This window comes from Ostrinia furnacalis, unplaced genomic scaffold (genome assembly GCF_004193835.3).
Source record: "Ostrinia furnacalis isolate ACB-3 unplaced genomic scaffold, ASM419383v2 OfSCF2653, whole genome shotgun sequence".
NCBI lineage: Eukaryota > Metazoa > Arthropoda > Insecta > Lepidoptera > Crambidae > Ostrinia > Ostrinia furnacalis.
Genome location: NW_021132892.1, coordinates 43,783 through 69,463, shown reverse-complemented (window position 1 = coordinate 69,463; position 25,681 = coordinate 43,783). Strand labels below are relative to the sequence as shown.

Genomic DNA, 25,681 nt, shown 5'->3' with positions numbered 1-25,681 from the left:
TACACCGACGTCAACACCTGAAAGATACCACAACAGTACCTACATTGTGACGCGGCGTTTATAGGAGACCATAGGCTTAAACTTGGTCCAGTAGGCCTAAGATGAGCGCCGCGATAAGCGATTATCACGCCATTTTCTCGATTTGCCCATACATTTTGACGTCGATAAGAGTATATCACGACGCGCATCCTAGCCCGGCTGGTGTCGAGGGTTGAGTCTTATGAATAGATGTCTAACAGAGGTAGATACTTCAATTAAACCAAGTAACGTCTTAACTTGCCCTAAAAGCATGGAAACTTAAATAATTCTATTTACGCACAAAATTCCACCGTTTACTTTACCTTGAGGATGATGGATGGATCTAAATTGAGATACCTTCATATTGTTATCATTACTCATTAGCTTCCAATCCAATGAATGAAGTGCGTGACTGTGTCTTTTACGAGATATTTTTTATGTAAATACACAAAATATTTTAAGTAGGTATGTGCTAACTGTTGATAAAGTTGTAGTCGGCACTGAATGGGTAGCTGGAACTGTGGCCGAGGCTCATAGTACATACCAGAGGAAAACGTATGTACATGCTGGTGCGAGGCGAGGCTCGTGGCAAATGCTGTGCATGGGGCCTTGGTATATCTGGGGTTATTTTTCAAGGGGAGCCTGATGATTAGGGTCTTGGACTGGGGCCCCCTAGGGTCGGGAGCCCGTGGCATTGTCACTCTAAGCTACACCACTGCTGGCCAGACCTCCCTAGTCAGATTTTCGCTCATTTGTCCCTCAATCGTCTTTTACTACATCCACGGTTCATGTGGTTCTTCGTACTCTACTCTGCGGGAACCAGACGTGTACTGCGGTAACTTACAGCACTGAAATGGAACTCGGTAATTCTTATTCAGTGCTGATCAACGTCACAAATTATCTGATAAGAACTAATAAGCGCCTTATCCTGTCTACAATCAATATTAACACTAAATCCANACACTAAATCCAACTACAAAGTTCACACTCACGTGTACATCGTGATTATTTAGCAATGTTGCTAACAGCACAGATAATATAATACTAGTACTAACAGCATCCATAAAAGTTGGCAAAGTATCTACTGCTGTAGGATAACTTCCAAAATGGCACACCTTCCTTGTAAACATGATTCTGACCCAGAAACCGGGTTCCATGGTTTAAAATAGTTTTAAGTGACCCCTATGGTAATACATAACAGGCATTTAGTTTTCATAGGGGTCACTTAAAATCAGGGATTGATGGTAAAAACGGGCATTATTTAATTATTAAGTACAGTACAAATGTCAGCTTATCAAGCTAAACACTAATAGCATCTATGCAGTGGTAATAAATGCGTGTTTACAACAAAAATGTGTAGACTCATATGTTATCAACTGTACGTTATCAGTAATTTAATTACATGTAATAATCTTGTACGTGAGAATTTTAAAGATTGCTGTAGGTATCAATCTATGTATCTAATGGCTTTATTGGGTTGATAACAGTTATCAGTGAGCGGTTCCTAAATATTAGTATAGTAAATTATTCAGTTATTTCATTTATCTAAAAATGTTCTTTTCATCNAAGATAGATGAAAGGGGTAAAACGGGATCCACGCGTACGAAGTCGCGGGCGGCCGCTAGTCATTAAATAAATGTCAGTTTTATGAAACAATATTGTCCTGTCTTAAAAAAAGTTAATAAGTTAACTCAATTAATTTAATTTTCCGCGCATCTTTCTAAATGTTTCTTTCATAAGAACCTTCTTCCGACAGTAAAAAACACAACAAAAAAAGAATTAGAGAAATCGGTCTAGCCGTTCTCAAGATATAGCGTTACCAGGAGAAAAAGGAACCTAAAAATTAACTAGGTAATTTAATACAAAATTAAATATTAAGTTTATCTCACAGTTACTTATCTAATGAATTAAATTGATATCTAACTACTTAGTAATAAAGTCCATTGTGCAGTGTACAAACCAACAAATAACTGCACCTCTAACCTTGACGCACTCAATGCGCTGAAAATAACCCGTCTCCGGTTATAACTGGTGTTGTTTCAATATTCATGTATAAACACTTCAGGTGCTTCAAAGAACTGGCAACAAATAAAAATAAATAAAATAAAAAATTATAAGTAGGTATTTATAGGAAATTTCAAAATTGGATTTTCCAAACTGAAAAAAGAGTTTTAAAAAGTTGAGTTAAGGCTTAAAACACCTCCCAATCACTATTGTTGGGCATTTGTACTATGAAGTCAAATAAGTGTGTTTNAGTGTGTTAAAATCTGGAGGTCCTATCTCCTATTCTCGGATTGGACTTAATTTTGATCACGACCTCATTAGGACTGATAGTTATTTTTTAATCCCAGTAACACAAAGACATTTAGGCTGAGTTGCACCACCTAACTTTAACAGTAACTGACCCGTACCTCTAGCATGAACAACTTTCGTCTTCGAATCGTTTGCGTACTCGATAAAATTCGATACTCAATCTTCGAATTAAACGATAACGTGACAATTTTCATTCTCAAAATAAGTTTTGTGCAATCACATCTCATACTAAGTTCACTTTACGACACGTTCACAAGGGCGCTGTTGTAGTTTTCTTACTAAATCTTTTGATGGCGTTTCGAGTACGCAAACGATTTGAACTCGAATGTTTTTCGTGATAGCCGTACCGATCACCGACAGATTTTTGACGTTGTCTAAGTTAAAGTAAGATGGTGCAACCCAGCCTTAGATTAACCACTATGGGTTAAGTTTAACGGGACTATATTCATAACATATTTTAAAAATAAACTTATCTACCTCTCACTTAGTTACGAGTAAAAACTTAACCTTTAAAATGGCGTATTCCAGTAAAAGTCCAGACAAGGTTAACGGAAAAATATCTTGATCCGTTGCGCATGACCGCGATACCACTCTGTTTCTAGGTGTTAATAATTTAAATTTCAAATCGGCACCCTCTGTTATCGAACAAAACAGGAAATTATGCGAAATGAATAATTTCCTTGTGATCCCGGAGTCGGGTCACTTTTTGTGACGCAAAAACGTTTTAACGTGTAAGATGTAATGCTTTTAAAAATGGTCAATCTACATTATAACATCATCTAAAAATAATAAACATTTTACGCCCGTATCCACAAACATTACTATGAGGTCTCATAGTGCGCGTGGACGCACAGGGACATACAAACCAATCACAGAGCTCTATTCAACGCTGCGCGTTCGATTTGCTGCTTCACTTAAGATAGCATCGTTTGTGAATATGTACACATGACAGCACATCAGGTTACCCATTTTTGTTACAAACTCGCCCCTATTACAACTGCACAAGAACCCACAGTGGTTACGTTGACGTGCCGTCGTCCGTACTACGATGGAGTTGTATGATACTACATATTTTGCAACAAAAAATTATTTACAATCTGAAGTGCTGATGGCTGTATCAAGCTTTTATTGATTTCATTTATGTAATACATTTATCTTTGAGCAGAAGAGAGAGGAGCTGTGCTTGACCCAGTTAATCAGTTAAAGTTAATGTAATCTTTCATTGGCTGTTTATGTCTTGAATGAATTACTGAAGTTAATTACCTAAAGATAAAGATTTTGAGACATAAGGAATAAAATATACTCACTGAGTGAACGAAAAAAATAACTAAGTTGTAAGATCACACCTGCAAGTGTAATAAAAACTGCTATAAATCTAAGTATTTGAACTTACTTGCACTAAAGCTGTATTGATATTGACGCTTCATCATCATCATATCAGCCACAGGACGTCCACTGAACATAGGCCTCCCCCAATGATTTCCACAATGGCCGGTTGGTGGCGGCCTGATATTGACGCTTGCGATGCGATATTACAAGTGCCAAAAATAATAATGCTGACTAAAATAAGTGCACGAAAAGTTAGCCTTCGACTATCTGGATAATCGTATTTTAGATGAACGTGACATATTATGATAAGGATATGAGTGCTAAAGAGGCATGATACACGTGTCTGTCAAAATATATCTTGCTAATAAATTAATTTGTCAAAACGGATTGGAAATGATGACTTGGAAATTATTATGCATTGTTGAGTTCTGAGCTCGATCCTTGTCTGTACTTCCATCACTCCATATCGCTTGCTTATCAGGGCCGGATTTACCATATGGCTTTTTGGGCTACAGTCCAAGGCCCCGTGGATTCAAGGGGTCCTTCCTTAGCTAAGTGAAGTCAAAGTCAAAAATAGACGATAATGCGAAAGAGTATCTGAGAATGTTGGCCCCTAAGTAGTATTAGCCCCCCTAAACTCACTGTCCGGGCTGGACGGTTGCTTATATCCTGAGCTTCTCCAAGTTTTTTGTGGTGCAACTAGTAGCTCAGTATGTCATTACTGAAGTCCCTATTGTATGAATAGTACTAAGAAAACCATTAATGGTCTATTCAGTTCATGTATTTGAACCTAGCCAATACAAATACTACCTAAAAATTAAAGTCGTGGCTGACAATAGTGACACGGTTTTTTGTCCTGCTTCTTCTCAGCATTGTCCTCAAACATTACCTAGTTTAGTAGGGCTATTGTTAAACAAGTTATTGTCTGTAAAGATATTAAAAAAAAACGATAATATACTGAGCTTATGAATGAAGTTTATCAATGTTTATTTTTTATCATCAGCAGTTTTGAGACACACGTTTTAAATGCACTCTTCTTTTGCCTGAACCACCTGCAGACCAATATCTCAGGCGATAAACACGTTACATGTTATCTAATTACATAATTTACAGAAAACTCACATAAAATAAGGGCCCAATGCCCGTTTTCACCATCAATCCCCAATTTCTAAGTGACCTCTGTGGTAGCACTTAAAAGGAATTTTGTTTACATAGGGTTCACTTAAAAATTAGGGAATAATGGTGAAAACGGGCATAAGTGATTTGTTTCTATGATGCGGATGTACGCTGGTTCGTGGACATCATGTGCTTCATCGACTGGGGAACAAAACCGCACCTGCACTCCATTGATCTGACCAGATTGTCCTTACTACGGCCAACCTGAGTACGAAGTCTATTTAAAGACTTCCCCGTAAGCCATGGGAGCTCATGTCCAGGCACGGCACTAAGAGCCCATGACGTACCTATGCCCCCAACATCCGCGAACGGCACCTATGTACCGTGATATTGATTACCTGTATTAATTAAGTAATCCTTATCAATTACGTGACCAGCCCCACGAGACTACAATGTCACGGGTTGCCTGCCTATTCGTGCGCAGTTTTATGACTTTTCGATAGCTTAGTACGATATAGTTTCCGAATTCAGTGATAAGATAAACAATAATGTAGTCAATCGTTTATAATACGTTGGTTTACAAGTATACGTGTAGTTGTTAACCAGCATTCGGCGCGGACGCATTGTGCTATACGTTTTCTAACCGCATCGTGTGAGTTTCTTCAAGTGTTGTTTTCCCTTTTCATAATAGTTACGTGTGCGGTTATTATTCGGTTCATTGGTATCCTGCCTTAGTTTTTGTGTATTATCGACTCAGTTTCACTGTTACTAAGGATCTTTTATAAGGTTCTTCTTATGATTTACGAAGTGTAATTAAAAATTAATGATGATTAAAAGTGGATAAAAAGGTTGTATTACGTGATACATTATGAGTTGAAGTATCAGCTAATTTTTTTAATTAACATTCTTTTTTGCAATAAACTGTTCTTGATACATTGATTATATTATTATCTTCTGCCTCTAAACTTACTATACAATTCATTTCAAATAATACTTACTTTACATGCAAATTCATTCATAGTTAATTATTTGAACACACTCGTTAACATGTTCAACTAATATAAGTGTATTATTTACTGTAACTCATGCCTCATACTAATGAAATAACAATACAATAAAACTATTTACTTTAAACATGAAATAAGAATTATAAATAACTTGATAAAATCGAACTGCCTCAGTTGAAAGAGCAGTCGCCCGGCAAGCGGAAGGTCGTGGGTTCAATTCCCGCCTTAGGCAATTCGATTTTTTCAAGTTATTTATAATTTTCAAATTAGTTTGAGGTGCAAAAATTATAACCATTAAATAAGAAGTCCGCGAGGAATGGCGCCGTATTACGAGGAACATCACTCTGAAGCGTGATTCAAAATGATGACCACGACCACTCTGACAAGAGTGTACCGACTGAGAAATAAGAAATTACACATAAGTATTTTAAAGTGAACAATCAGTCAGTCTAACTAAATAAGTTCACTTAAGTTAACATCATATATCTAACTGACTGTGGAGAACGATTAATCCTTCAAGCTCCGCGAATCTAGACACAATAGATAATATCAATTGTTATGACATTAATTAATGCCGTCTGGGACTCAATCGGTTAAATACAGGGTGTTAGGTAAATGGGTAGGTATATGAGCCGACACTAGCCCATGTTAACATGGTCATATGAATGGTATGGTGAAGTCAGAAAATTGATATCTTCATTTTAATTATTTTAATTTTCATACAAATCGGATTTTATAAAATTTATTTTGTATTAAAATTAAAAAAAATAATAATTTTGATATCAAATTTCTGACTTCACCATACCATTTATATGCCCATGTTAACATGGGCTAATGTCGGCTCATATACCTATTTACCTACCACCCTGTATAAGTTGTAGATAACAATTTTCTTATAAACATGTTGTTTATAAACTCGTTGCACTTGCACATTGTGAATGCAATCACGTGTGGAACACCTGATAATTTTAATTATTTTTAATTATTCTTTCACTTTAATGAAATATTTAAATCAATAAATCCTACTTATCAGTAATTAATTCAACATATTCTATATCTTATCTCTCTCTAATCGGGAGTTTGCAAATATTTTTATCGCAGACTTTTATGTCTATGTCTAATATTAAGTCTTATTATCAGTGTAATCACGTTATTGAACCAATTGATACAGTTTTTCCAAACCTCAAGGCTAGTCTTATCTTGATATACGTTTTGACTACAAATCGAAATAGGCTAGTTTCCTAAAAAAAACGTTTAGTCCAATTTTTTTTAAATATTGGACATGTATATTTTTATTTGTCAATCAAACAAGTAGTTACGAAGTTATGGTATGTTGAAGTTACGCGTGACGTCACACCGTGCTACACTTTTAACCACGCCACGACGTCACGAGCCTCTTCATTTGAACTTTGGCGCGCTTTGTCTCTCTGCACTATTTCAAAGCAATTTTCATTGCTTTGAAATAGTGAAAACCTAGTGTCGAGTATTTTTTGATAGGTTAACTGACCGACTAATTCAGACTTGTTTTTTTACCCGGGAAACATCCCTTTTCTAACCATTCCTTTTGTTTCTATTCCAGTAATTGAAAAAGCGGCATCATGTGTCCAATATGGCCGCTTCACCTTGTGCTGCTGTACTTGTTGGCGATCTGTCCGCTGTGGGTGCTGTGTCAGCAACTACCTCAGATATCAGCGGTGTTCAATCCAAACTCCGCCATGATTCACATGAACTTGTACGAGGATGTCAACGTCACTGTTAAAGGTATGTTCCAACAGTGTTCTTTAGTTGCTGACGCTGTGCCCGCTATGGGTGCTGTGTCAGCAAATGTTAGCGATCTTTGCTGTGTTCAAGCCAGACTCCACTATGTTTCACATGAACGAGGACGTCAACGTCACTGATATAGGTAAGTTCTAACAGTTTTCTTTAGTTGCTGACGCTGTGCCCGCTATGGCTGCTGTGTCAGCAATTGCCAGCAATAGCAGTGTTCAAACCAGAGTTCGTTTTGCACTGAAGGGAAGTAGACCTTAATGCGAAGAAATTAACGTCATGATCATGATCTAAGTCTGTGTGACTGTGCTGCTTTTTTTCGTATTTGCTGACGCTTGACCCAACGTGGGTGCTGTGTCAGCAACTATAGCAGATCTCCACAATCAATATGCGAAATAGGCCTCTTTCAATGTTCATACTCTTCCCAATCTACAGATTAGAAGCCGCCTGTCTTTACAATCTAGTCGTTATATCGTAAATATTTATTAAATATATGATAATGTTATGTAAATATAATTCAAAACTTACCAGGCGGGGCGTGTAAGAAAATGATAAGTTCGTTTTGGATCCAATCGCTAAACTGGTCTGCATACATTATGATTGGCACCTAAACAAATGCACATTTTCTGTAACATCACTCTTCTATACAAAGCTAGTTGTTGTCAAGTTACCTTACGTACCTGTAATATAAGTTTTTTTGTAAATGTAAAACTTAAGGGACAAATATGTATGTGAACATCAGGTCTCCCCGACCTGTCTGGCCAGCGTAGGGAGCGTAGTTAAATCCTCCATTTGCCTCTGGTAAATAGAGTGTCGAGCTCCACTACAGGAGATAAAATAAATAAATAAATAAATACATCTTTGGACAATTTCACACAGCGCCTGCTAGCCCCAAAGTAAGCAACTTAATGCTTGTGTTATGGGTGCTAGCTTAACGGATATACTACTTATATACTTTTTTTTAAATACATAAATATTATACATAGTCACACCCAGACCCGTCACAGAAATTAAAATTCATCATTTCAATTTCTGCCCGGCCGGGAATCGAACCCGGGACCTCTCGGCATAGTAGTCCGTTCTGTACCACTACACCAAACGGCCGACGACACCAAATGACTTGATGATATTTGATTGATGAAATCATTTAAACTTAAGTCGGTGTCCCTTTACAAGGATGCGCAATGCCAAAAACTAGGGCGTGGAAGACCAGCTTCTTGACATGCCATAGTGAAATAAGGTGCACTGCCCCTACTGTATTACCTGGTCTCGGTAAATAATATAATATATAAATAATCTTATGCCCGTTTTCACCATCAATCCCAAATTTTTAAGTTACCCCTATGGTAACAAATAACATGAATTTTGTTTTCAAAGGGGTCACTTAAAAATAGGGTTTGATGGTGAAAACGGGCATTAGAATCTTTGCCCTTTCAATGCTGACCGAAAGCCTGTTGGCACAGTATTAACTACCATTATTTTAGTTTTCTGTACCTCATCAATGTTCCTAGCTCAATATTTTGTATTTCTATGATAATTAATTTAAATACAATTCATTTCCAGGTGTCGGTCTGCTGGAAAACGACGAAATACTCGTGACAACAGAGAACGCAGGCATATCGTTCGCGGAGATAAACTCGACGAGCAAACTAACGCAAGAAGACGCCGACAACGGCGAATGGCACGGGAAGATACGGATATATGGAGAATTCTTAGGTGAAGCACATGTTTTAATAATAAAAACAACTTTATTTGACACTAGCTTTTCACCCGCGGCGTGGAATTTTTCGGTTTTTTATAATATAACCTATGACACTCAGCAATAATCTGGCTTTCTATTGGTGAAAGAATTTTTAAAATCGGTTCTGTAGATCCCGAGATTACCCCTTACAATTTAACAAATATACAAATAACTTTATCTCTTTATAATATTAGTTTATACTAGCGGCCGCCCGCGACTTCGTACGCGTGGATCCCGTTTTACCCCCTTAGGGGTGGAGTTTCGTAAAATCCTTTCTTAGCGGATGCCTGCGTCATAACATCTACCTGCATGCCAAATTTCAGCCCGATCCGTCTAGTGGTTTGGGCTGTGCGTTGATAGATCACTATGTCAGTCAGTCAGTTAGTTACCTTTGTATATTTGACATAAGAGGATAACAAGACAAAAAAAAACAAGATAAACGATTCATGCTTGCACAGAACTTGTTTTGTCGTAAATAGCAGATAAACAAAACACTGCGTACTTAACTAAAATAAACTAATAGCAAAGTAACTCATACTCTCTCATACTCATGCAAGAAAAATAATATAAAAACATACACAGAGTTGATCAGTCCGAGACCCTTATGTACTTAATGTATCAATAAAGATTTTCTATTTCTATTACAGGGAGGACAAACATAGGCATCCGTGCGGCACGCAACGGCGAAATTTCCGCCGCCAACGAGACAGTGTCCGTCATTGTGACGCGCCCAGAACGCGTCATTGACACCATCTTTACTGCCAGCATTGCCCTCTTTGTAAGTTTCTATTTATTATCCAGCAGTATTTGTAAAGCAGTGTCTCAAGAATGAAGTCTGACCGTTTCTTTGTGTGAGAACGACAATCTGTTTACCAGAGGCTAAAGGATCATTTGGCCTACACTCCACACGATGGATAATACGGTTTGGGCAGGCCTAAAAGGAGTCCCCCCTCCTTTTACCATTGATTACACAAATAAATTGCAAAATCGCATTTCGTCAGCTCATATACAATACTGTAAATTAATTTGTGGTATTAACTAACTATACTTTCATCATGATTATCTGTTAATTTAGTCACTACTGACACTACTGAAGGACAACCCTCTCTAATTTACCAGAGGCTAATGGAGGATTAGATTTAGCCTACTTACTGGACTCGGAGGTCTGATGTTTGCATATTCGTCCTTTAGTAGCCTCTTACAACATCCACAAAAAGAGTGGAGATGTTCTTATTCTACTCTGCTGGAACCACGCAACTGTACTTTAATGACGTATAATTTGTTGTCAGGTGTCCCTAATCTTCATCAACTTCGGCTGCGCGATGCACTGGCCCACAGTTAAAGAGGTGCTGAAGAAACCCATCGGACCCGTCATTGGGATGGTCGGACAGTTCATATTTATGCCTTTGGTAAGTATACTCGAACTTATAGAAGTTAACTTAAGTTAAAAGATTCTATAGATTTAACTTTTCTTAAGAAGTCCGGATAAGGTAAAGTTCCACCATATTTTCTTAAAGTCGAGCAAAAGGGGGATGTCATTGATTTCTTTATGTTCATCAGAAATCATGAAATAACGTAGAATTCTACCATTTGGTTTTTGAAGCCAAATGTTGTGTAAAATTGAATTATGTGAACAGCTCCATTCGACAGGATTTACGTTGAACATGAGAGTATTTGCATAAATAAGTGAAATCAAACTTTATTATTTGTTAAGTTGGTAATACCTAAATAATTAAAAATAAAATTTTCCAGATGACGTTCGGTCTCGGTTTCCTGATCTTCCCAGACAATGCGGCGCTTCACTTGGGAATGTTCATGACGGGAGTGGCTCCCGGCGGTGGTGCCTCCAACATCTGGACTTTTATTTTGGGCGGGAACCTGAATCTGTCGCTCGCTATGACGTCTATATCCACTATATTCTCATTCGGTGAGTGCTTGGGGCAACATGTGTTCCCAAACTACGTCACGCTTCACTTAGAAATGTTCATGGCGGTAGTGGCTCCCGGCGGTGGTGCTTCCAACATCTGGACCTTTATATTGGGCGGAAACCTGAACCTGTCGCTTGCTATGACGTCGATATCCACTGTATTCTCCTTCGGTGAGTACTGCTTAGGGTTACATGTCTTCCCAGACATTGCGGCGACTTGGGGCAATATGTTTTCCCAAACTACGTCACGCTTCACTTAGGAATGTTCATGATGGGCGTAGCTCCCGGAAGCGGCGCTTCCAACATCTGGACCTTCATCCTGGGCGGGAACCTGAATTTGTCGCTCGCTATGACGTCTATATCCACTATATTCTCCTTCGGTGAGTACTTAGAGGGCAACTTGTGTTTCCAAACTACGTCACGCTTCACTTAGGAATGTTCATGGCGGTAGTGGCTCACGGAAGCGGCGCTTCCAACATCTAGACTTTTATTTTGGGCGGGAACTTGAATTTGTCGCTCGCTATGACGTCGATATCCACTATATTATCATTCGGTGAGTTCTTGAGGCAATACGTCTTCCCAAACTACGTCACCTTCACTTGGGAATGTTCATACGCACGTGACGAGCGTTCTAACATCTGGACCTGTCGCTAGCTATGACGTCTATATCATTCTCTTTCGGTGAGTCTTCGTTCTTTACTTAATATCAGCCGAATGACGTCCACTGCTGGACAAAGGCCTTCCCAAATGATTTCCGTAACGATCTATCCTGCGCTGCCCGCATCCAGGTGCTTCCCGTGACCTTCACCAGACCGTCGGTCCATCCAGTAGGAGGTGTGCCCAAACTAGGTCATTCGGTCCGTGGCATATGCCCCATTCACTACCATTAAGTTTGACAATTCTTCGGGCTACGTCGGTTCTTATCACCTTCTCTAAATTCCCACGGGGAAGCCCAGGTATGCAGGACAGTCGTTTGTCCCTAGTTCTTCGAGACAATTTGACAAATTTTAATGTTGAGAATAACATCGCAACAAACTAAGTCACATTTGGTTCTTAGGGCTTAGTGTGAGTTTACATCAAACGTCCTCACTTGCGAGCCCGTAAAAAATGACATTTAATATATGACGGATTGTACAGCGCCCCTAGAAGAAACTTTCAAGAACTAAAATTTTCATATTTTTTTTAACGCGCTCACTAGTGAGATCTAGACTACTGAGGATGTTTGATGACTAATGTAAACTCACACTCAGCCCTCTGTAATGTTTGGCACTGGGCGGCGGAGTGTATAATGTCCAAGAATATTTAATATATTACTTAATTCAAGAATTTGCAATAAATGTCATCAATCTAATTTTCTATTCCCTATTTTCTTCCCCAGGTTTCATGCCACTATGGATCTTCTCTCTCGGGCAAGTGGTATTCGCGAATGCCAACATCGGGGTGCCATACACCAACGTAATAACCTTCGTGGTAGGCCTCCTAGTGCCTATGAGTATCGGTCTGGCCATGCAGCGATTTACGCCCAAAATAGCAGCATTCATGGTCAAGATATTGAAGGGATTCTCGAGCACGCTGCTGATATTCATCATCGTGTTCGCTATCGTGACCAACCTGTATATATTCCAGCTGTTCACTTGGCAGGTTAGTTCGTTTGTTATGATACGTTACAAAAATTAGTGCTCAGGGAGCTTAGTGTGAGTTTACATCAAATATCTTCACTAGTGACTGCGTAAAAAAATTACAATAAATGTATGACAGATTGTACAGCGACCCTAGCGGATACTTTCAAGAACTAAAATCTTCATAGAATTTTTTGACACGCTCACTAGTGACGACGTTTGATTCACACTAAACCCTCAGAATGCTTTATGGCTTTTTGTCATTGCTACAACGCCTTGTAAGCTTTTAAAAAATACCATTTGGTCTAGGATAATAATCACACATAACCTTATCATGGATTTTAGGCCCAGAACAGACGGTGAAACGCAACTGCAACGAAACTGCAACTGCTAATTACTTTTGAGTTTCATCTAAGTTTCTGCCATAGCGTCCGTTGAGAGACCACACATGACGCGACCAGTTTGAAACTTTTAGTTTCAGTTTCATTCATCAGAATCATCAGAAAGTTGCAGTTTCGTTGCAGTTGCGTTTCACCGTCTGTTCTGGGCCGTAGACGACAGATAAGTTTTAAAAACGACAAAATGCTTCGATAAGACTATATTGTGGCGCGCATTCAAGGCAAGCAGGAGACGAATTTGCGATGTTTTTACATTTTTTGATAAATTCACAGAAATTTTGGTCTTCGAGCGAATCATATTTTGTAACATAATTCCTTCCTTCCTTTATATCAATTTGTAACATATTCCTTCAACAGATAGTAGTAGCGGGCATGGGAATCCCCTGGCTCGGCTATATGTTCGGTTACGCGCTCGCGCGGATCTTCAAGCGGCCGCATAAAGATGCCCTCGCCATCTCCATCGAGACCGGCATCCAGAACACAGGCATCGCCATCTTCCTGCTACGCTATGCGCTGAGTCAGCCCGAGGCAGACATCACTACAGGTGACTAGAAACCATTTGTTTTTTTTTAATGCATAACAAGGCAGGTATTTGACCACAATCGCACCTGATGTTAAGTGGGATGCAGTCTAGGATGGACATCTAACTTATCACCAGTCATCCGCTTTACAATGGAGGGAAGACGAACCTTAACTTCGAACTCCTCCTATATGTTCTTCTAATGAGGGCTATCGTTTTAGCGCTCACCAGTTGGCGCCACTGTAGAGTAAGGTCCTGTCACTTGCTAGTAGCGAAGACAGTGGCGCCAACTTGTGAGCGCTAAAGTGGTAGGAATACTATCGTATTTGCACTCATCAAGATGGCGCCACTGTAGAGTAAGGTCCTGTCACTTGCTAGTAGCGAAGACAGTGGCGCCAACTGGTGAGCGCGAAAGTGGTAGGAGGACTATCGCATTTGCACTCATCAAGATGGCGCCACTGTAGAGTAAGGTCCTGTCAATCGCCAGGGGTGCCAACTGTTAAGTATAAATACGATAGCCCTCATTAATTTCGTTGCGGGACCAATGACAGTTTAACTTTCTCCCGGGACAAACTTGACCTTCATTGGTTGGGCTTTTTATTGGCGGTCAAGCTGTAGATCCTGGCTACACAGGAGTTGCAGCGGTGAGAACGAGAGGTAGGAATAGTCCCGTGTTAGAGACCATCATCAGTACAACATAAGGATGCACTCGCTATCTCCATCGAGACCGGCATCCAGAACACAGGCATCGCCATTCCTGCTGCGCTATGCGCTGAGTCAGCCCGAGGTGGACATCACTTCAGGTAGACAACTAGAGATTTTAGTAGATAATTTGGAGCACGACTGTGTAATCACATTACATTAGTTCGTTTTAGCCAAATGACGTCCACTGCTGGACAAAGGCCTCCTCCAAGGTTTTCCACAATGCACGGTCCTGCGCTGCCCGCATCCAGGCTCTTCCCGCGACCTTTACCAGATCGTCGGTCCACCTAGTAGGAGGCCTGCCCACGCTACGTCTTCCAGCCCGTGGTCGCCACTCAAGAACTTTCCTGCCCCAGCGGCTATCAGCTCTTCGAGCTATGTGCCCCGCCCACTGCCACTTGATTTTAGCAATTCTGCGAGCTATGTCGGTCACTTTGGTTCTCCTGCGGATCTCGTCATTTCTGATTCGATTACGCAGTATATCACCCACCTGATACCGCGAACGATATCGTAGTCATGGCTGGGACCGTGGAGGATCTAAGCACAATGCTCGATAGCCTCAGTAGAACTTCTCAACAAGTGGGTCTTAAAATGAACATGGACAAGACAAAAATCATGTCAAATGCCCGTGTTGTACCCTACAATACTATATGGCGGTAAAATTAATATGTTTTAATTAAAGTTCAATCATCCTGAGTTCGATTCTTAGAGGGAACTCTTTCTAAAACATGAATTTAATTTATGAATTTTAATTTTTTCATGTCACAATGTAAATACACCATAGAGATATAGAGAGATGCCAACTAATGCGCTGAGTTCGAAACTCAGTGTCGCATTAGAAATTCACACACACAAAGTAATCAAAATATGTGCTCATTATCCACTGCGGTATTAGTACTCAACGTTTGAATAATCTTTAGTATTACGCAAGCAATGTAAACTGTTTACATTATGACGTCGCTGCTATCATCATTGTTGTCACAAACAATGTGTTCTGTTTTTGGGCATATTGCTGCGACACCGGCCCCGCCCCCTTGTCGCATCTCCCTTTAGTTTCTGTGATCTGTGGAATACTCCATAACATTAACTTTTATTCGATTACAGTGATCCCAGTGTCAGCGGCCATTATGACGCCGATTCCAATGACGGCGATCCTTATCTACCAGAAGATCAAGGGCTGGTACGTACCACCTGTGTTCGCTTGTGTGCGCTCCCGTAAACGTTTGGCGAGTATGAGGTTGCTGAATTATAAGGACGTGTAATAAAGTTGAATTTTAGGAAAGATTCAAGTATACTTGAGTACGGACACGTACCGGAAAGGACGTAGGACGTCCACCCACAAGGAGGACCGACGACCTCATAAAGGTAGCGGGAAGGCGCTGGATGCAGGCCGCCACCAACCGGCCGTTGTGGAAATTATTGGGGGAGGCCTATGTTCGGCAGTGGACGTCCTATGGCTGAAATGATGATGATGATTGACTTGAGTTAGAATCGAATTTTGAGTTTCGTTTTATAATAAGAAATGCCTTGGAAAACTTAAGCGTTTGTTTTTGGTATCAAAGATGATAATAAAGATCCAAAACTATGCTATCCATAAAAATCTATCTAAGATATTTTTTAATGTCGTTTTTTAATTTTTCATTGCCGTTTTAAACCAAAATTTAAGACTATTTTGAATAATTCAGCAACCTTATAAATTTTTTAAGTAAGGGATAAAGCAATTAAATACCTATTATAATTTTAAGTTTAAGTACTTAATTACATAATTAAATTGTTTCGTTGGGGATTTTAATTTGTGCCGTCTTTGCCTACAAGTATAACAGGGGGTTTACATTGTTTTAAAACATGGGTTTTCATTTATTTTAAGTACAAAAACACAAATGGGTAATTCAATTTTTTTATTGGGATAATGTTTAAGGGTTTTATCATTTTCAAAATGAGGCACAATCAACACAAAACATGAAAAAAACTAGAATCTGTGATAAATGAGTTATCGTTGGGCCCAATTTCAAGATTTACACAACTTAAAAATTAAACTACATGAAAGAATTAAGTGCTCAATATATTCTGATTGTTATTCACTTAATCACTTACTACGGGACTATTCCCACCTGTCGTTCCCACCGCTGCAACTCCTGTGTAGCCAGGATCTACAGCTTGACCGCCAATAAAAACCCAACCAGTGAAGGTCAAGTTAGACTTACTACACTGACTGTTACTTTGAAAGAGGTACACACCAACAGAACTGCTCATAAAGCTTTTTAAAAAAAAGCCCTTTTACACTTTTTATAAAAAACTAGCGGCTGTGGATGGCGTTTCACGGCTTCCCTCTACCGCATAAATATTTACGAACGTCACAGTAGTTTTTACAGCGCTGTAGATTTTAACAAATGAAGATAGATAGCGCTTTTTAGACATGTCTTATTTATTTATTGAAAACTAGCTGACCCGGCGAACTTCGTACCGCCTTAGCGTAGAGATTTTCTTAATATTTTTTTCCGTAAGAACCATCCTTGGACTTCCACAAACATTTAAAAAAAAGAATTATCGAAATCGGTTCAGCCGTTCACACGTGATGCCGTGACAACGCGAAACGGGTTTCATTTTTATATATATAGATTTGTCACATATCGTCATAAATTATAGCCTATATGTTATTCTGGGTTATAAAGAATAATACTGTAAAGTTTCATCAAAATCCGTTCCGTAGTTTATGCGTGAAAGAGTAACAAACATCCAGACATCCTGACATCCACACAAACTTTCGCATTTATAATATTAGTAGTATAGTAGGATTGTCTTGAAATCGGGCCCATACACACCAACGTTGATTGAAAAAGTTTGTTTATGTTGTTATTTTTTTATTTTCATATAAACATTACGTGTCGAACATCATACACATTCGATTGTCGTCATAGTATGGGAGGTACGTCTGTTTTGTAAAAAGTTCGGGTTGTGGTAAAATGGGGACGCTTGCACTATCGGTTTTTGGATATAGGGTAAAATTATCGACATGTTACTTCAAAATTTAATAATAGGTCGTCAACGTAAAGTATAAGTATAGCTCGTAAATAAGTCTATACTAGCAGAGTAAATACAAATGAGTAGGTTATCTTCATAAAAACGCACCGAGCGCGGTTTGTATGTGAGCACGCCAATACGTATGCGGCGCGCACGCACACACTGACAAAATTTATCGTGGATTAGCGGGGAGTTGCGCCGAATTTTGACAGTGTGTGCAAACGTATTGGCGCGCTCACATACAAATCGCGCTCGGTGCGTGTCTATGAAGATGACCTACTCATTTGTATTTACTTTGGTACTAGCCTGAGGCATGGGAGCGGCACGGGAGGAGTGACAATGACATGACGTGACAGAGCATACAAATCTGTAGGAGATCTGTACGGCTAGCACGAAAAACTTTAGAGTTCGAATCGTTAGCGTATTCGAATCGCCATCAAAAGATTTAGTGCGAAAATTACAACAGCGTCCTTGTGAACTTGTCGTAAAGTGAACTTAGTATGAGAAATGGTTGCACGAAACGTATTTCGTCATATTATCGTTTAATTCGAAGTATGAGTATCGAATTTTGTCGAATACGCAAACGATTCGAAGACGAAAGTTGTTCATGCTAGAGGTACTGGGGGCGTAGTGTGTTTACGTCAAACGCATTCGATATCGACTGCATAAAAAAGTGACATTAAATGTATGACGGATTGTACAGCACCCGAAGCGAAAACTTCCATGAACTAAAATCTTCATTTTTTTAACGCAGTCGATATCGTATATGTTTGAGGTAACTCACACTACGCCCCATGACGTCTCTGACGTTGGACTCTCACAAAAACACTGTGCTGCTCCCATACCTCAGGCACCGACTCAAATAAGCGCTATAGTCTGGTCCGTGAGCACGTAGAATTTTGTCCAATGACCCCAAGCTACCCATCCTTATCGCTCGCGCGTAATTATGTTGCTGTCGCGACTGTGCAACGGGCGCCCGCAGTGAGTGTGCGAGCGCGACAGCAACATAATTACGCGCCAGCGATAAGGATGGGTAGCTTGGGGTCATTGGACAAAATTCTACGTGCTCACAGACCGGGCTTTAGACCTATTAGTCTTATCACACTGGGTCTTTGTTTCGAATTCATTTGACGATTGTCTTTTACCACACAAACACATTACTTCTACGTACAGTCAGCCTCAAATAGTTCGTGACACCCAAAGTAGCCAAAAAGTTCGCAACACGTTTTTGTTACAATTTGATAAAATGATGTCAACTTTTTGGCCACTTTGGGTGTCACGAACGATTTGACGGTGACTCTACTTTCTGATGTGACATGCGATAATTTTAAACTACGCACGAGACACGATCAATGTCTCAGGGAGAAACAAGTGGGACATAATATGTTCTTATGTACACTGTCGATGTATTTTATGTATGCTGGGTTATGTTTTTGGCTTTCTTTCATCACTGGGTATGTGCTGTGAAATTAGTAGTATGTATCTATTTGTTATTAAAATAATGCATGTATGTATGTACTTTTTCAACGTGTATTGAATAATTTCAGTAGAATGCAAACTTATTTCACTTGTTCTTTTCTTCTGTTTTTATTTTCTTACTTCTTTACTATTTTATTTATTTCGTCACTCTTCTCGCTGAAATTTATTATTACATTGTGCTTCGTAAAATCCGTAAAGAATTGTCTAGAATTCTAGATTTTAATGTAAATTTAATTAAATATGAATTAATTTTACTTAATAAAATTCTAAAGTAAATTTTATAAGTAGGTATCTGATAAATTGTTTCTTCATGAGTTTTAAAATAATCAACTACACTAACTCGTATTTTGTATAATCTTATCTTTCGAGTTTATTTGACTCAGATAATTAAGGTATTTTCCTTTTTTTTTTTACTTATTTCTACATATTAGCCTACATATCAATTGCCAAGAGACGTAAACCCTATGTGTAATGTTTGTATGAGCATAAGTCGGCTTCTTTGAAAGTCTTATGCCCGTTTTCACCATCAATCCCTAATTTTTAAGTGACCCCTATGATAACACATAACAGGAATTTTCTTTTCGTAGGGGTCAATTAAAAATTAGGGATTGATGGTGAAAACGGGCATTATACAAATATATACGTGGACCAAATCACGTGGCATTTTTCTTTATCAGTCTTAATTTATTTTCATGTATTGGATTCTAGACAACCCTTTACAAGTCTCACTTGTTTCAATGATCTGAGGCAGACAATACAAAATACACTTTTACCTACTTCTGTACACTCAATTAAATCTATTTAGAAATGACCAGGTACATACTTCTTTTTTTTAGAACTCTTGATTAAAGTCGATATAAAATACATTACTTTTAAGTTACTTATTCGAATTACTACAGTTAATTACTTGGAAAAGATCAGTAAAATGACAAATTAATGAATAAAGTGTAAAGGCATATCGAAAGCCAATATAATCTGATTCTTAGCAACATTTTTATCGCCGATTTATTATGATAAACTCATTTACGAATTATAAAAAATATTCCTGAAAAATACACATTTCTTTGCCTGGTCATTTCTACATCGATATCAACTTCCAACACCAATACGTTTTTCCTAATCATTTATGTGTTTTCCAGCATTGTCGCCCGAAGAAATCGACACAAAAAAATCGTGGAAGACCCCGTCACACCCGTATATGAAGTCGGCCAGCCCGACGGCATCACAACCATTGATGGCAACCTCAAATAGTGCTGCCTAGAGTCGATAAACTTGTCGATAGCCCAGGCCAAACGATGGTGTAACTTTAAAGTTTTAAACCGCATCAAAATGGGTCCATTTGTTTAGCTTAAAACTGGACGCATGGTAGAGACAGCCAAGTTGTGTAATAATCACTAATTTTTTACAGCGTGTAACAAAAACTTGCAAAATTCAATGAAGAGTAGAAGACTTCAAACTCTATCGTGTCCCATTTGACATTGGCGAAACTATTATGATTCAAATACGCACCATTGAGACCATTAAAAATGAAAATTAAGTTTTTTGGCATTGTACAACTTTGAAAGCATTTTATACACTGCCTTGTAACAATAACTGCCTTTTGTGGAGATATGGAATTGTTTTTTAAGCATTATTTTTGGTCTATCAATGAATCAAAAGCATTTAGTATCATTAAGATTGGAATGTGATAAATTTTAAAGTTACATCATTGTTTTTAAACACGTTAATACCTGGGAGTGTTCTCAGCATTGATATTAATGCATTCAAAACACATAAAAGATCTACTTATCATAAAAGGTAGTGGGAACACTAACTTATTATAAAATATGTATGTTATACTCGTAGATGTGTCTGTATACCAGTGTCGCAGTCAATTCTTGTAACATTTATTTTTTGATGGGTGCTCAAAATTTCTGCATCAAGAACTACTTAAATTTTGGAAGGTTTTTTGAGAACTTTTTAATATATTAATTTATTATAGAGGTGGCACAGGCCTTCATATGTTTTGGCGCCACTCGCCCCTCTTAATGACATTCCTTTTTGTCATTTTATTTGATTTTCACCTATAAAATGTACGTCACACGTAAAACTGATTTATTATTTTTATTTCAATGAGTTTCTCTTGCACAATTAATAGAGATGGGCACTTTTAAATTAATGAAATTAAAATGTAGGAGGATTTAAATGTCTTGTCGCTTATTTTTATGTTATTTTTTGCTTATTATTTCCAATTTCGACGTTGTAGACTAATTTTAACAAAGATATTATTGAATATTTGTTATTATTTATTCGAATTTATGCTGTTTGACAGCCGAATTACATAAATATTTGTTACACAACAAATTCAATGTACAGTCGCAGAATGAAAAGGTTCGTCACCTTAGTGTCGGTTTTCGCTTGCACTAGGTACTGTAAGAGTCAAACCTGCCAACATAACCGTGCAAGAAACAGTGCTGCTAACATTTAAATAAATATGACGTTTGCTAACAAATAAGGTTTTCCTTGTTTATTTTTCTATCCCATCAGTGTAATGCAATGATGACATTGACCAATTGACAATAGTTTTTTTTATTTAATAGAAATAATAATGGCAGGTTGAACCAACAAGAAGGTTTTAGTTTATCAATCATAATAATCTTCTTGACAAGATAAATCGTCAAACAACTTTGATCTGAATAATTTGGAACTTTACTGACGAACAGTTAAAGATTATTTTCTCTAACTCGAGATTATTCTGTAACATAGTTTCAAAAGGTAATATGTGCTCGCGATTCGTTGAAGGAATCAATTTGAAAACTGACGAACCTTTTCATTCCGTGACTGTACCTACAGTTTTTGTCACAATGTGAAATATTGTTCTGTATACATATTCTATTGTTGTTATGTATTTATTTATCCGTTATATTATGATGTTAATTAAAAATGTAGTCTACAACGTGAGATATTTATGATATTATTATAGTTATCGCAAGTTTGCGTTCCGTTGTTTTTGCGATGATTGACACTATCGCCGCCCGTGGCATAAATTATAACTACTTTTAAACGACATGCATGTAGCTTATAACATTGGAATAAGATTCAAAATATGTTGCCACAGTTTTTATTGTTGTTTGTCTTAGAATGATCAGAGTATAATAAATTGGAATATTATTTTTTACATAATTATCTATTACATTAGGCAATTTTCAAAAGATACGCTTGTGTCAATCATTGCATCTTCAATAGAACTTTTAGGTTTGCTTTTTCCATAGTGAAGGATCTCAAAATGTAAAACAGTCGTTCACATGACTGGTTTTATAGGTGAAACAGATGTGAAACAAGGCTGCTGTACGTTTGTGAAGATCAGTATTCTGTTGTGAATTTATAAAAGAACAATTTATGTTAAGGTTTAATACAAACGTTTTCAAACATTTCTGTGGTTTCATTTACATCTTTACATACCTAGTAAATACACACTGTACAGAGTGCGAAAAATAAGTGATCTGAGTTTAGAAATAATCGCTTGTAAGTACAAGGTATCTAAAAACTGTTTACTGATCCTGAAGTGCTTCACGAGCTCGTGAAAGCTGTAGCAAACGGTGTAAGTAAATAATAGGTTACAAAATAAACTTGATCCATCTGAAAATTCAGTTTGGTCCGTAGCGTCCGCAAAAGTACACAAGGCACTCATTTCTCACATCATACAGAGTCACAGACAAAAGTTTGCAAGGAAATACTTTTTCAATATTACAATACAACCTTTTCATAAAAACAAAAAAGTAAAACCCACACTTCGAAATTCAGACACCTGTCAACCAACACCGCCGTCGAGAGCGCACGAAAATGGACACCAAATTGAAATAAACACAAAAATATAAAATGTAACACCCGGACATTCCCCCTACCACCATATAACTCTCTGAATAGCTAGCTACCATGGGCAAGCCGAAGTTCGATCAGCCAACGAGCACCTTCCCTTACAAAATATCCAGGAGGCTGAATATTCTGAGTGTACCCAGGAATTACATCATCGATACGGGTGAAGGTATGCCTGCTCTCACGCCAAGAGGGATACGAAAGTCTGCGATTAACGCGCAACTGTCAGACAGGGTCAATGACGCCGCATGGCCTTATATTCGGTAAGTTTGATCTCACTTCGATAGATAGACTATAGTTAGGATAGAAAGCGCGCGCTAATAAGGAATTGGCAATCGTGTGATTACATATTGATACTGTAGCCCTTCAAGCACCGCGAGATAAATCAATTGCTATGCGGTTAAATACTATCACACTAACTACTGAGATTGAGATAGGTATCAAATATGTTGAGATCGCAAGCTGCATGGTAAATGTTTTGATTTTTTTGTAGATTTGTATCATTTTGATTTATAACGTAAATCAATGAATGTCAAATACTTAAGATCATAGTATTTTTATAACACAAAAAAATCTCCTCGTAAATAACCTCGGGTGGAATTGAACCCATGAACTTTCTCTTGTGTGTGGTTGCCCAGCTTCAATTCTCATTCTAAGTAATTATTATACAGGGTGGAATTTTGTAATGCCACCTGGAGGGAAAGTACTCTTAATATTGTAGATAGAATTTTTTTCTCAAAGAAAACATTTCTTTATTTTTGAAAAGAAATAGAACTGCATTCAAAGATTTCCAAAAATTTGCTTGCCACACCCGGGAATCGAACCAACTAAAATCTGTTAAAAATTACACCCTGTATTTTTATTGCATCGATCGTTAGGGTTAAGTATAACGATAAAATCTCTCTAACAAACTTGATAAATCTAATGAAAGGAAAACCATGAAATCTTAAATAATTTTAATTATGTACAGAAAATTGTATGGCATGGTACAGAATTTTCGAAAAATTTTGGAAAATCTTTGAATGCAGTTCTCTTTCTTTTCAAAAATAAAGGAATGTTTTCTTTTAGTAAAATTTTCTATCTTCAGTATTAAGAGTAGGTACTTCCATCCTGTATATCGCACCTACTAAATACCTAACCTACCTAATAACTACCCTCAAATTCCAGCCGCTTCCTAATCATCAAAAAGATGTACAAGCACCGATTCAGCCAAGAGCGTATGGAGCGCATCGACCGCATGATCGAGGCGGCCAACGTGACATGCTACTCCAAGCTCGCCAACTGCGTGTTAGATCTGAAGAAACAGGACACAAAGGAGGTTAAGAAGAAGCGAGGCTGGACCGAGAGCGAATGGAAGAAGCACATGGATTATATTGGGCAGATCGCCGGGCCTAGAAGAGAGGAGATATTCAAACCCCCGCCTATAAAGGTAAGACAAACCTGTTACAAAAGCCATTCTCTGACGTAGGCATTCTTGTAACGTCTACGCAACACAGAAAATTGAACTCCACTACGCACGCGTCGCGTAAGGCCCGGTTTCCACTAATGCGGAGAGCGCAAAGGTGTTTGAATAACTATAAAGATTTCCGAATATGCGGAGAAGTGATGTGGAATTAACGAGATCCGGTTGGTCATTCAAACACATCTCCTCTCCTCCGCTTTGATGGAAACCGGGCCTAAAAGCTGATCCTTGTGTTGGCCTTTCGGTTGTGGATACAGCTGTACAAGCGAAGAAGTTAATTACTAAAGAGCTCATGTATATTCTCAAACGTATCTCGCACGACCCTTCTTGAGACTCGACGCCGACGCATAATCTGTTTGGGCCACGCTATAATGGCTCATATTATTATTTTAGTCTGACATCAAGGATATATTTTTTTAATTCTTTTCAATCTCCAGTTTCGAGGTTCATGTTTTTATTACGTAGAATTTCTAATGGCAAACTATTATCTGCTTTTACAGAGAGGTAACATCAAACCTCTAGACCAGTTACTACCGAGGATCAACCAGATATGCTACCGGCCAGACTTCAAGATCTACAAACGGCTCTCGCAGGAAGCTTGGTACAGAGATCCTATCAAAGTAAGTTTAAGAGTAGGCGCACACCGTTGATTTTTCGTCGGCCGATAGTTTAGTCGGGCAGTTGATCAGTATGGGCATGTATGGGAGTGCGCACACTACGCCGATTCGATTTGGCCGATTCTTCATACAAATTAAAATCGGGCACAACTAGCGGCCAACTAAAAATCAACGGTGTGCGCCTACTCTAAGATTCTATTCATATTATTCCTAATGACAAATTTTAGTGATGCCTTACAGATTTTTTGTATCGATATCGATATATCGGTAATCCTGTACTTATAACATTATACTGCGAGCTAACAATTCGATAAAGTAATGCACCTTCTTTTAGTTATATTCTAATAAAAAATATTCTTCATCAGGTTCCAAGGGGCGCCCTAAAGTACGTGATATCAGACAGAGTGAAGAAGCTAGCAGTTCCGAGAGTTATACCGCAACCCGGCGCTTACGACTGATCCCACAACAACGCCGAGTCAACCGTCCTAACGAAGACAGAACAAAACAACCGAAGTCATGTAACTAAAACATTATCCAGTGTCAGTCTCCCCTCATATCAATAGTGGTGTACGTTCAACCAAGTCGCGACGGTATCGGTGGACAAAGCAACCAATAAAACAGTAAGCAACTTTAAAATTGTTTTATTGTATTTACATTTGGTAACAATGTCGATTTTCTACTTAATTTTAAAAAAATACTGCGAAATTAAAACTGATTTTTGCATTTTAAATTCATTGACAGATCTAAGACAAAATTAGATTAAAATAAATATTCTTACGAGCTACCGTGT

General features: G+C 38.3%; 2 protein-coding genes across 3 annotated transcripts; both read left to right on the top strand.

Annotated features, from left to right (window-relative positions):
* The first annotated feature begins 5,378 nt into the window (after positions 1–5,378).
* Positions 5,379–21,029, top strand: LOC114356115 (ileal sodium/bile acid cotransporter). 2 transcript variants are annotated; one of them, XM_028309203.1, is made up of 11 exons: positions 5,379–5,428; positions 7,363–7,544; positions 9,114–9,266; positions 9,939–10,069; positions 10,581–10,700; positions 11,044–11,218; positions 12,597–12,859; positions 13,593–13,779; positions 15,562–15,637; positions 17,376–17,383; positions 20,097–21,029. In XM_028309203.1, the coding sequence occupies exons 2-11, from the start codon at positions 7,382–7,384 to the stop codon at positions 20,216–20,218; spliced, it is 1,398 nt and encodes a 465-aa protein (XP_028165004.1). In that variant the 5' UTR covers positions 5,379–5,428; positions 7,363–7,381; the 3' UTR covers positions 20,219–21,029. The 2 variants fall into 2 exon arrangements, with proteins under 2 accessions (XP_028165004.1, XP_028165005.1); XM_028309204.1 differs by lacking the exon at positions 17,376–17,383.
* Positions 21,030–22,550: 1,521 nt separating this feature from the next.
* On the top strand, positions 22,551–25,632 carry Theg (Testicular haploid expressed gene). The gene is made up of 4 exons (XM_028309210.1): positions 22,551–23,075; positions 23,980–24,241; positions 24,775–24,894; positions 25,257–25,632. Exons 1-4 carry the CDS (start codon positions 22,873–22,875, stop codon positions 25,347–25,349), a joined length of 678 nt encoding a protein of 225 aa, XP_028165011.1. The 5' UTR covers positions 22,551–22,872; the 3' UTR covers positions 25,350–25,632.
* The last annotated feature ends 49 nt before the right edge of the window (positions 25,633–25,681 follow it).